The sequence below is a fragment of the Rhinopithecus bieti genome, unplaced genomic scaffold (assembly GCF_001698545.2).
Source record: "Rhinopithecus bieti isolate Rb0 unplaced genomic scaffold, ASM169854v2 scaffold_2888, whole genome shotgun sequence".
Lineage (NCBI taxonomy): Eukaryota > Metazoa > Chordata > Mammalia > Primates > Cercopithecidae > Rhinopithecus > Rhinopithecus bieti.
The window spans coordinates 4,520,884-4,534,023 of record NW_016804209.1 but is presented as its reverse complement, the minus strand read 5'-3'; the positions used below and the strand labels follow the sequence as shown (position 1 = coordinate 4,534,023).

At 43.4% G+C, this 13,140-nt stretch overlaps 1 protein-coding gene across 6 annotated transcripts in view; it reads right to left on the bottom strand.

Moving 5' to 3' along the window:
* Positions 1-13,128, bottom strand: part of INTS10 (integrator complex subunit 10) — a 35,340-nt gene extending 22,212 nt beyond the window's left edge. For 3 of the 6 annotated variants that reach the window (XM_017867286.1, XM_017867287.1, XM_017867288.1), the window contains exons 1-9: positions 12,611-13,128; positions 11,911-11,978; positions 10,595-10,698; positions 9,754-9,893; positions 7,413-7,494; positions 6,485-6,625; positions 5,870-6,041; positions 4,950-5,119; positions 3,424-3,557 (exon numbers count right to left, since the gene is read on the bottom strand). In XM_017867286.1, the coding sequence (XP_017722775.1) occupies positions 3,424-3,557; positions 4,950-5,119; positions 5,870-6,041; positions 6,485-6,625; positions 7,413-7,494; positions 9,754-9,893; positions 10,595-10,698; positions 11,911-11,978; positions 12,611-12,739 (1,140 nt within the window). In that variant the 5' untranslated portion in view covers positions 12,740-13,128. Of the gene's footprint in view, positions 1-3,423; positions 3,558-4,949; positions 5,120-5,869; positions 6,042-6,484; positions 6,626-7,412; positions 7,495-9,753; positions 9,894-10,594; positions 10,699-11,766; positions 11,979-12,610 lie in introns of all 6 variants that reach the window. The other 3 variants (XM_017867290.1, XM_017867289.1, XM_017867291.1) reach the window with 3 other exon arrangements.
* Positions 13,129-13,140: the final 12 nt, after the last annotated feature.

Sequence of the window (13,140 nt, the reverse complement as noted above, 5' to 3'; positions counted from 1 at the left end):
AAAAAAAAAAAAAAAAAAAAAAGAAAGTCAAAATTTAGATTTTTACCTTGAGAGACACAGCTTAAAATGGTCCTGTTTATAGTTTACTCTTTTTTTCTAATATGTGACATGATTTAATTGACTTCCAAATAATGGTTTGGCATGTACTGGGATAAAATTAAACTCGGGGCCAGGCGTGGAGGCTCACGCCTATAATCCCAGCACCGTGGGAGGCCAAGGAGGATGGATCACTTGAGGCCAGGAGTTCGAGACCAGCCTGGCCAACATGGCGAAACCCAGTCTCTGCTAAAAATACAAAGTCAGCCAGGCATGGTGGCATGTACCTGTAATCCCAGGTACTTAGGAGGCTGAGGCACAAGAATCACTTGAGCCCAGGAGGCAGAGGCTGCAGTGAACAGAGATCGCACCACTGCACTCCAGCCTGGGCGAGGGAGCAAAACTCCGTCTCAACAACAACAAAATTAAAGCCTGCGTCTTCTAAGAAATAATGTCAGAGAATAACTGTTAGTTATCTTTGGTTCACTGTGCATGACTCCCCTGCACTGGTCACCCCTCTCTCGCTCTCCTCACCCAGTGCACGGTCCTGGTCAGAAAGTACATTTGTCTGCGCTTACGTAACAATGCCCTCTGTATTTTACAATACAGATTTCTACTTTTCTTGCTTTTCATCTCAAGTAATATAAAGCCCTCAGAAAAGAGAGGGCTACAGAGAAAGGCAATTATCGGAAATACTGCTGGGTAAAATAAGATGTTTTGCCAAAAAAAAAAAAAAAAAAAAAAAGTAAAGGTAAAACAGCTCCACTGAATTTTATTTTGCTAAGAATTTTCTGAATCTTTTAGTCCACCTAGGTCATTTTACTGATGTAATGACCCAAATTAAATTTTTCCTGCAGATCTTTACTCCACTAAGATCATTTAAAAATACGCCCAACTATTGTCACTAAAAGCTTCAATCCTCAAGCTCATCTCAGGTAAGACGGGCAGGAAGCTGTCAGCCCCTCCCTCCGCTGCCTACCTTTCTCTCCACTTTCTGAGCTTGGTATCTTCCTGCTAGTCCCTGAGCTTGGCAACCTTACCCTACCCCACCGTTCTGCTCTATGTTCTCATCCTCCCTAAGTAATGTTTTTGCATTAGGAAAAAAACAACCTTTCCAATCAAATCCTATCTACCAGGCCAGGTGTGTGGTTCACTCCTGTAATCCCATCTGTTTTGGAGGCCAAGGTGGGAGGATTGCATAAGCCCAGGAATTCAAGACCAATGTAGGCAACATAGAGAGACCTTGTCTCTACCAAAAAAAAACCCCACAACCCTATCTGCCAGGTACTATTTCATCAGGGGCCTGTTCTTTGCCAAGTAATGGCAACTTAATATACACAAACATGCATGGCGCTAGTGCTGCAGCTTACGGGAAACATTCCTGCCTCAACATAAGATCAGGAAGTTATGAAAGGACCCCAGATGTGGTGGGACTAGTGTGAGTTTCAAATGTTTTTAAATTTAGAGAAACTGATTTTGAAATGTGCAAGTACACTCTGAAGCACTGAGGGTGTGCTCTGAAGCAAGAATGCACCAAGTGGGGGACCCACAGGAGAGGCCCATCCCAGCACCAGCCACTTGTGATGTCGCACGTGCCTGTGATGTAAGCTGGCTGGAGAACTGATGTGGGCCACCCCCCAACTCCAGTTGTGGGTTACCACCAGGGGCCAATGTGATCAGATATCCTAATTACAAAAAGGAAGTCAGAAATCTGGATTGTTATGAGAAATGCTAGGTTTCTACTTTTTATTTTATTTTATTTTATAGACAGGGTCTCCCTCTGTTGCTTGGGCTGGAGGGCCGTGGTGTGGTCATCACTCACTGGAACCTTGAACTCCTGAGCTCAAGGGGTCTTCTCATCTCAGCCTCTGAAGCAGTTGGGATGACAGGGGCATGCCACCAGCCAGCTAGTTTTTCTTTCATTTTTTATAGAGATGGGGTCTCACTATATTGCCCAGGTGGGTCTTAAACTCCTGGGCTGGTGATCCTCCTACCTTGGCCCCCCAAAGTGCTGGGATTACAGGCGTGAGCCACTGCACCCAGCCTGGTTTCTAATTTTTAAATGCTAGGTTATTTAAACAAACAAAACACTGTGAACAAAGCAAGATATCTCTGAGCTGAGCTCATGGGCCTTTAAGGTCTGGACCTGCATCAGGTTGGGGCAGACTCAGGGATAGAATGAAAATCAGGATGAAATCAGTTAAGACCATGAAAACAAAAATGGATGGAAATCCCACATTGGGTGGAAGGCCGGGTTATGAGAACAGGGCTCGCTAGATGAATGCCAGACAGGCCAAAAAAAAAAAAAAAAAAAACCGGAAGGAAGAACAGCTGGGCCAGGTTTAAACAGCCATCCCATAGCCTGCACGCCAAACCCAGGAGGGATCAATGGGAATTCCCCCCTTCACCAGATGGTCGCCAGACACCTGCTCCAGCCCAGGCACTACTCAGATGCCTGGGGTACGGTACAGGACGAGGCAGAGAAAATGCTAGGCCCCACGGAGCTTGTGCTCTAGTGAAGATGTAAACCCGTCAGTGAATAAACAAGAAAACACAGATAGCAAGGAGGATGCTGCAGAGAATTAAAACAGAGGAGTAAAAAGAGAGACCCGGACAGCTACTTCAGATGGGTGTTCAGGAGAAGTCTCAGAGGGAGACTTGTTTGGGCTGGGACCAAGTGACCAGGACCTAGCTGCGCAGAGATCCGAGGGAAAAGCACTCTAACCACGGAGCACAGCCTCGATGGGCTTGGGGCAGTGCTTGGTCAGGTTAGAGGACTGACGACTCTTCACGTTCTCGGGCTTCTTGCATCTTTGTGCAAACTTTTCCCTCTCAACAAAATCTACCTCCCAATTCCAACGGACAAAACCCTCCATCTTTCAGCACTGATTTCAGTGTTGACCTCCTTCATGAAATCTTTTCTGCATCTGCCCACAGGCTGTTCCTGCTGCCCTGCACACCTCAGAGCTTTCCATTCTGAGGCCAGTACCCCACACAGCACCCTGCTCTAGAGGTCCGATGCCATGCTGGTTTTGTTTTTTAAACGGAATCAATGCCATTCAGTCAAAACATGTGTAAGGAACGTATACCGTGGGTTCTCCACCTCATCACTGTCCTTTTGGGCAGTACACTGTGAAGTGCTCAGCAGCATCCCTGACCCCTCCCCACCAAGCTGTGACAACCAAAAATGTCTCCAGACATTGCCAAATGTCCCCTAAAGGGCAAATCACCTCCAGTGGAGAACCACTGACTTAGTAATTATTAATATATCATACAATTTTAAAACCCAAGCTTTATTGATTTAGCTCCAAAGCCACATTTTACAAAGATTCATCTCTAGCAAACCGTCCCATCCAATCTGTTAGTAAGTACATTTGAAAGCCTTACCATGGTTTTTTCTCTTCCTTCAGCTAGTTTCCTCTTTTTATGGATGTGTTTATTACGATCAATTTCTACATCACCATACACGTTCGATACATCTTCGAGAAGAACCAGTGGAACTTGGCTCGGGGCATTAGGACCTAAGGATGGGGAAAACACCAACACTTACAAACGCAGCAAGGAGGCCCGGCGCCGTGGCTCATGCCTATAATCCCAGCACTCTGGGAGCCTGAGGTGGGTGGATGGCCTGAGCTTGGGAGCTTGAAACCAGCCTGGGCAACATGGCGAAACCATGTCTCTACTAAAAATACAAAACATTAGCCAGGCATGGTGGCAGCGCCTGTAGTCCCAGCTACGTGGGAGGCTGAGGCAGGAGAATTGCTTGAACCCACTGCTGCACTCCAACCTGGGCAACAGAGCAAGCCTAAATAAATCAATAAATAAAAAATGCAGCTAGGAAAAGAATACTTAAAACAAGGGAGAAGCTTACTCAACTGTCATGACAAAAGTCATTAAAAATATGTTCAGTGTGATCTCAATTAGGTAAACAAACAAGTAGATGCACATAGAAGAAAAAGACTGTAAAGATATATACCAAATTGTTAAAGACTTCCTGTCACTAGTGGAATACAAGTGACAGTTCCTTCTTTGTATTTGTTATGTATCTGCAAATTTTTTATAATGATCGTGAGTCATTAAAGTACCATAAAAAGACTACCAAATTATACTTACGTTATAGTTACAAATTCCAAACAAAATCTAAATATATGGGATATTATAAGGCAATACATAAAAACAAATGCTGTATTATACTGGAAGGATTGTGGGTGATTTCACTCATTTCCATTTTTCAAATTTTCTACAGTATATTTATGCATACACTCTATATATAAAATGGATATTTTACTGAATAAATCTTTGCCTACTGTGATGTCTTCATGAAATCTACTTAAATATGCTGTTACATCTACTGGTTTTTTCTTAGATGGAGCCTTGCTCTGTCGCCCAGGCTGGAGTGCAAGGTGTGACCTCAGCTCACTGCAGCCTCTGCCTACTGGGTTCAGGAGATTCTCCTGCCTCAGCCTCCCAAGTAGCTGGGATTACAGGTGCTCTCAATCATGCCCGGCTAATATTTGTATTTTTAGTAGAGCTGGGGTTTCACCATATTGGCCAGGCTGGTCTCAAACTCCTGACCTCAAGTGATCCGCTGGCCTCACCTTCCAAAGTGCTGGGATTACAGGCGTGAGCCACCGCGCCCAGCCTGCTGTTATTTTCAAAATAGTGGCATTTGATATCTGTATTTAGTTGTGCAGTACCATTATGCCCTTTGATATAGAAACTTTTAATGAAACATACTTACATAAAAACTACCAATTAAGCCAAACTAAACAAAACCAAATCACCAACTGTAAAAAGGACTGGTACTGCCCCACAGTTATTCGGATCCAACAATAGTGGATAAACACTTTCATCTTCCTTACCATCCCCACAGTATGAACCGGCTTTTTGGACACTAAAATTTGCAAACCAACCTTGGAAGAGAGATGGCTGTATGCTGTTGACATACTGGAATGCATTCTTAAAGAAGACCAGCATGGTGGAATACACCACTTGGTTTTTATATTTCGCATGTGCTTCACTATCAAAGTTGTTCATGTATCTGCAGAGATCCTTCATTCTATGCAAAATATCTCCGTAGCTTCTAAAAAAGAAGGAATGATGAAACCTACTCGATTACTCTGGGCTGGTCAGCAAAAAGTCTAACGGAAAGCTCTGGTGGTACCATTACATGTCCCAAATGTTGCTCTAGGCATGTAAAACTATTCTTTATTGTTCAATATAAATGGTAACTTTTCCCTTCTGAATTAGGGTGCTGATGAAGATTTCATGACACAAACATGCTAAGTAGCTTTTCTCTAAAGTAGCAAGGAGAGGTTCAAACACAACATCGTCTTAATAGTTCATATTTCAGTAAGAATTTTTTTTTCTTCTTCTTCTTTTTTGGAGACAGTGTCTCACTCTGTCACCCAGGCTGGAGTGCAGTGGTGTGATCTTGGCCTATCGTAGCCTTCGCCTCCCGGCGAAGTGATTCTCTCACCTCAGCCTCCCAAGTTGCTGGGAGTACAGGCATGCACCACCATGCCTGGCTAATTTTTGTATTTTTAGTAGACATGGGGTTTCATCATGTTGGCCAGGCCGGTCTCAAACTCCTGACCTCAAGTGATCTGCCCACCTCAGCCTCCCAAAGCACTGGGATTACAGGTGTGAGCCACTGTGCTCAGCCAGAAATCTTTTGATAAAATGAAAAACCATCCTCTTTTGCCTAAGTATTGAGTGTCACAAAATTTAGCCAAAAACTATACCTATGCATTACACAGTTTTAAAAGCATGTTTTGTTTTATAAGGAGCCAAAAGAATCAATAGGCAATTCTGGAAATAAGCTATTTATTACCGTCTTCCTTTATCCATCTGCCATTCACATCTCATTCCAACAACATTTAAAATCTTAAACAACCTCTCCCAAGGGTCCACGATCTGGGATGATTTTTCGGTCAGCCCTTCTATTACATACTTCTGAGAGCTACGTTTGCTAGGTGACATTAAATCAGATGTATCCTGGGCACCTGAGATGGAAGAAAAAAGGAACTTACAATTAACATTATGACTTATTGTTGACATGGTACCTGATAAAGAAAGTCTGACTCCCCATGAAAACGCACAGAGCACAGAATTCCAACACATTTATGTTTTGCTCAAGGACCGACAACAGGCCACTGGTATAAGCAAGAAGTAATTTCCACTACTTCACTACCTCATCATGGTACATGTATAATGTTCCATGCAATAACGTTACAGCTCAGCCAGAAGACTGTTTTGATCAAGGGGTGGCATTGCTTCCAGAAAAGCCTCATCTTTTAACTCTAGTATTTTTTTCTAGATACCATCTTTTGAAACACTCCCAAACTGGTACGTATCCAGAGGAGAATAATCAGAATATTGAGGGGTTTCTGAATTTGCAATTTTACTAAAGCCTATTTAAATAAAAGTACAGGATATTCTTCCTTACCTTGATGCTGATTTTCTGTTTGAGTAGACCTAGTGACATAATTGATATAAAATTCAGCTGCTTTGTTCAAGTACTTATATAATAAATTGGCAGGCAGTCGAACATCATGGTTGTTAATTATTAGAGGAAGGACATCACAAACTGTTGGAGGAGAAAAAGAAGAAATAAATTAATTAGGTTATCTAGCCTAGAGTTCCAACAGATACAAAAGCTTTTAGAGTTCATGTGATGTAGTATCTAAAATATATAGGGGGAAAATCCCTTATGACTCATGTATTCAAAATGTGCTGTGCAGAGAGACACCAGTAGCTGGAGTCAGGGAGGAAACACACAAGCAGTTCTACGCTGTGGGTGAGGGTGCAGTTCTTCCATTGAATTCAGATGTTTCTTTACTATTATGCTTCATACTTACATATACAGTTATCATATTCTTTCAGAGGTATCAGATCTTACATAACAGAAGTTTAGAAGTTGTTTAAAATGCTTTTCTTTTTTTGAGACAGAGTCTCGCTCCGTCACCAGGCTGGAGTGCAGTGGCGTGATCTCGGCTTACTGCAACATCCGCCTCCCGGGTTCAGGCAATTCTCCTGCCTCAGCCTGCCTAGTAGCTGGGACGACAGGCATGCAACACCACGCCCAGCTAATTTTTGTAGTTTTAGTAGAGACAGGGTTTCACCATGTTGGCCAGGATGGTCTCGATCTCTTGACTTCGTGATCCACTCACCTCAGCCTCCCTAAGTGCTAGGATTACAGGCATGAGCCACCACGCCTAGCTAAAATGCTTTCTAAATAAAAAAAAAAAGAAGAACTTAAATGCCATAACACACAGAGCTCCTTTGCCTTCCATCTATGAGCTTATCCCTGAACCAACACTTACCCCAGCATATTAACTTACCATAGAAGTAATAGAGAATACAATTTTCCTTACCAAATAATTTTCTAAAGCAGTTCACAGGAGATTCTTGTTCTTCAATAGTTTCAGCCTCTAACAGTGCCTCCCCAAGGCCAACCTATTTCAAAACAAAATTAATCATTTACATGTGTTACAGCATAAGTTGTCAGAACTATATGAAGTAATGGGTTTTTTTTTTTTTTAACTTATCATAGTTGGTGTAATCAAACTTACCTGAGAAACAAATAATCACATTTTAAAAACTAGAAAGTAAAAGAATGCACCAGCCACACACCCTAGAAGGCCAAATTCACCTGAACATCTGACCACTCTGTCTTGGTTATTCTCTTCAGAATTAGCAAAATTCTAATTAACGATGAACAAGAATTAACAAAATGTCTATAGAAATGTAAAGGAAGCATTGGAACTGGAGGCAGAGATTTTCTAAGAAATAAAGAAACTTAAATTTATTCTCTACATGAAGATGTATCAATATAGACAAAACATATCATGTTCAAGATCAGTTCTCAGGAGTAGCCAGTCATACAGTCTGGCATAGATTGGGCAGAAAGGTCAGAGTTTTAAGGCTACCTTTCCATTGCTGATGCCCTAGCATAGTAGACAGTCTCTTACCCAAATCCACCAAGACATTGGTGTCAGCTTCCTTGTGACCACACAGGGATGCCTCATAGGAGTGGAAAAGTGCGAAAGATAACATCACACAGAAGGTTAAAGGTCACAGTTATGAACAGAAAGTGTGCTGGGCTGCACAGTGTCTCCCAAATTCATATCCCCCCAGAACCTCAGAATGTGACCTCATATATATCTTAACTTTTTTTAAAAAAAGTGCCCTGGCCAGGGCACGGTGCTCAAGGCCTGCTGAATCCCAGCACTTTAGGAGCGGCTGAGACGGGTGGATCACGAGTCAGGAGATCGAGGACCATCCTTCGGACTAACTACGGTTGAACCCCGCTCTCTACTAAAAAAATTACCAAAAAAAAAAAAAAAAACTAGACGGGCAAGGGTGGCCGGGCGCCTATAGTCCCAGCGTCCCAGCTACTCGGGAGGCTGAGGCAGGAGAATGGCCTAAACCCGGGAGGCGGAGCTTGCAGTGAGCTGAGATCTGACCACTGCACTCCAGCCTGGGCGAAAGAGCGAGACTCCATCTCAAAAAAAAAAAAAAAAAAAAAACAGGTGCCCTTGTAGATATAATTAATTAAGATGAGGTCATAGTGGATTAGAAAGGCCCTCAATCCAATGACTAGCGTCCTTACAACATGACCATGTACACACACCTGTAATCCCAGCTACTCAGGAGGCTGAGGCGTGAGAATTGCTCGAACCCAGGAGGCAGAGGCTGCAGTGAGCCAAGATCCTGCCACTGCACTGCTGCCTGGGCAACAGAGCAAGACTCTGCCTCAAAAACAAACAAACAAAAAACAAAAAAAGGCCATGTAAAGACACAGGCACAAAAGAAAGATCATGTGACGATGGAGGAGAAATTGGAGGAGTGATGCGGCTGCCAGCCAGGGAATGCCAAAGAGTACTGACAACCATCAGAAGCCGGGGAGAGGTAAAGAAAGATTCTTCCCCAGAGCCTTCAGAGGGAACGTGGCTCTGCCAACACCTGGCTTTCAGACTTCTAGCTTCCAGAATTGTGAGAGTCATTCTGTTGTTTTAAGCTACCCAGTTTGTGGTACTTTGTTATGGCAACCCTAGGAGACTAACACAAGCAGGTATGGAAATGATTAACCAGGGCCAGATGCCAGAAAACTGGCATGGGAAAGAATAAGCCACAGAGTATGAACGAGTCGAATGAATGGTTTGACTCCTGACACCTCACTCGCTATGGGAAGTTACTAAAACATGAAATGCTCAGTTTCGTCATCTGTAAAGTGGGATACTATTTACTTAAGGGGGTTTAGGAAGATAGGAGATACCTAGCACTTACCCATGCCTGCCAATAGCACTCAATAATTAGTACAGATGAAAGGAAGGGGAAGGAATAGAATGAAAACAGTCTTCATAGGGCAGAAGCACAGGAAAAACGCATCTGTTAAAAGACTATAAACTGTACCCTAAATTCAAAAGCATATTGTAGAATACAATGGAAAAAGATTACTTTTAACATACGGATTGCAAATAAATAGTACTGTCAGAGCTTGGTAATTTTCTGACAAAACAGCTTCTCCTGGAAACTTCGAAAATTTGGTAAAAGAATGTCCGTTTAGCTTTACTAACAAAGAACCTTTTATTTCAGTTCAATCTTAACCAGTACTCTTCAGAAACTTCTGCTTTGTACTCCTCACCATACTGATGAATCTGTTGATGACCCATTGTATTTTATATTAAGAGAAGGGAAAGAATAAAATCTCACCCCATGTTGCACCACCGTTTCAGGGAAGCGCCTCAAAAGTAGAAGCAACATTTCTGATCGTTCTAAAGTGTTGAAGCATTGTTCCGTGACCTTTAGTAACATTTCACACTGGACCCGACCAGGCAGAGTTTCAAATAAACCTGTACGAAACATATTTCACTTTTAAAAGTTTCTTGCGGACAGAAAAGACTGCAGCAAAAAGTGCTGAGTAAGGCATTTTCATGTACAGAACAGTAAACACTACATGTGACACCAATGTGGTTAAGTTTCACCTACAACCTGGCAGCCTTTTGGGGCCAATAGTATCTGGCACAGGATGTTTGCTGAATAATGGTAAAATATTTGGCAGACTGATCAAATTCAAAAAACAATGACGTATGTGAATGGTCACAAGAATGCCTGTTGCAGGCTGAGAGAGAGCATGTGCTTTTTGAAGCTGAAATGACCTAAACATCTACTTGCTATTTTATGTAGAATTTGAAATCTTTGATTGACTACAGCAACATGGAGAAGTTTAAAGAGAAAGCTTCTAAATTACTAAAAGCTTCTCTCCTATTTTGTGGAGAGCTAGTTAATCTATAGCTGCTATCTGGTTACTGTAAAACCTGTTAAAAATATATACAATTAATTTCTTGTCTCACTGACAAATCCATATTCTTTAAAGAAGCTGACAGGGTTCTAAGCAAATCAAGGAACTGAGTGACATTATTATAGACTTTGGTTGCCAAGAATAAAACATATATAGGGTTATCAATACCCCAGGTGTGACTTTTTTGTGTGTGAAATTACTATCTATGATTTGGTATTCCAGAAATGGTAACTTATACACCATTCTTCTTACTTCTTAAGAATTGGGTTTGTTTGTCCTGTGAATCATTCCTTAATGCTGATGTAATAATGCTGATTTCTCTCCACACCACCGGCTGGTCTGGGAAATTCACAAACCTATTTTTAAAATAAATACATTAAATTAAAATGTCAAAGTCTATACAGTATCCAAAAAAAAAACATTAGCATTTGGTGAAAAAGTTTCCTTTATTCCAAGTGAATGCTTAGACGTGCCAAAACAAACCAAAATAAAAATGTAAAAACAAGAATTATTTGATTTATAAAAATGAGAGTACTCACATAAGTCTTTAGTGGGCTTTATAGGTGAAAAGACAACCATAATATAGAAAGAAATCCTAAAAGTCAACAAGAATAAAAAACTATTCGAAAGAAAAAATAGGCAAAGGCAAATCACAGAATACACATAGCCAAAGAGAACAGTTGAAACAATACTGAATCTTAGTACGAGTAGTACAGAATTTTTAAAAAAATAGCAAGATACCATTTTCTCCTATCACAGTGGTAGGAACTAAAAGGAGACTAATAATATCCAATGTTGGGAAGGGTATGGGAAAACACATTCTTTATACACCGTTGGTGGTAACGTAGATTGGGATCACCCGTTTTGGAGAGTAATTTCATAGTGTATCAAACTTTCAAATGCGCATAACCTTTAACTATGAAAATGTCTTAGAATCTGTTCCACAGAAAAACACCAAAATATGACTACAGAATTGTTGACACACTGAACACAATTTCAAATAATTTAAGACTATCTATTTAAATGTCTACCAAGAAAAGAGTGGCTACGAAACACTACACAGGCATGAAAAGAAATGCAGTGGATCTCCACGTACTGATATGGGAAGGGATCCATTACAGTGAGTAAAGGAAACATGCTGCAGGGCAAGGGTAGTATGGTCTCACTTGTCACCTCTTCCCCCCAAAAACCTATTTATGTATTATGTATATATATATAGATATACTGCCTACAAAACTTAATTCTGGTTGAGTTTAGGAGGCACTTTCACTTTTTATTCTCTATAAGAAGTAGTGTTTGAATTTTTGCAATGAGCACATATTCTTTCTAGAATGAATTATGGAACAGAAGTTTTAACAAGGATAAAACATAGGAATAACAATTAAACTCTTCTGCAAAAGCCACATCAGCAATTTATGGCAGACCTGGACTCCTTACTAGGTTTGCTTTAGGTATCGAAGATGTAGATGAACTTGAAGATCTTCCCCCAACTCCCACTTCTGCAGACAGAAACAAAACCTCATGGAGAGATGCAGTGCAGTAAAAGTGATGGCAAGCGTCCCACTCACATGTCGTACAGCAGCCTCCCGGCGGTGGCGGTCCGCTCTGCATTCCGCTCGATGGTGTACATCTCATACTGCAACACACATCAGGTACCCTGGTCATTCACCCCTGCCTGGAAGGTTCCCAGCTCATCCAGCATCTCTCCTTGGCCCTCCCGCGGGAAGGGAGGACCTGAGAGTGAAGCTCCGCCTGGTGACACACCGCCACATATATGGCAGCCTTGCCATGCGGCTAAGAGTGTGACCCTGGGGTTCACTTGCAATCTCAGGCTCCCAGGATTAAGTGGAATAATGTTTCCAAAGTCGCTGGCACTGAACAAACGGCTGCCATTATGATGAATGAATGAGCGAATGGCCTTTTGCTAGTCGCGATCATGTGCTGTCTAGGCCAGATGGCACGCAGGGCCCCAGGGACTCAAGCACACCCGACCTCAAGCGGGGTCGGCCGTCTCTGAAGTGGTGGGGAGAGGGCTCCTGGAAGGTGTAGGAGCGAGGCGGGTGAAAGGTGTAGGAGCGAGGCGGGTGAAAGGTGTAGGAGCAAGGTGTAGGATGGGAGGGGAGAGAAGAGGGAGTGGGAGGGGAGAAAAGAGGGGGCCGGGCAGGAGGCGGCTGCCTCCAGGCAGGCGCAGCTCTGAGCCTGGGCAACCCGAGCGACCGGAACGCGCACCTCCCCGCAGGGCGGCCGCATGCACGGCCGGGACCTCACCTGGATGTTAAAGTCTGCGGGGTAGAGGCTGCGGGCCGTGATCAGCCACGCCTTGGCTGCCCACAGGTCCTGCGGCACCAACTCCCGGGCTCGCTGCACCAGGAACTCGCAGTCCCCCTGGGCCGACATGACGCGGGCGCTCTCCAGCCGCCAGCCCGAAGCGGCCGGAACGTCCGGCTCTGGACACTCAGCAGCCACGGCAGCCACTGCCGCCACCGCGGGAGAGGCTTCTGCGCATGTCTGGAGGCGCTCGGAGGCCCGCAGAGTGGATCGGGAAAGCTTTTCCGGGTTTTACGAGCCGTCGCCTCCCCTTGGCTCCTCGTTACCGCCCGGTCCCCTCCTCTTCTGAGAAGCCAGAGCATTTGAACCGCTTCCAGGTCACCTGCAAAACGCGGAGAAGTGGATTTTCCTTCCTGCGGGCTGCAGCGTGACCCTAGTGAAGTCAGGGAGCATGCGCGGGAGCGGGCAGGCGCTAGGCCACTTCGCCATTTCCATCCTCTCTGGGTATTGCTCAGTTTGGCGGGGCGGGA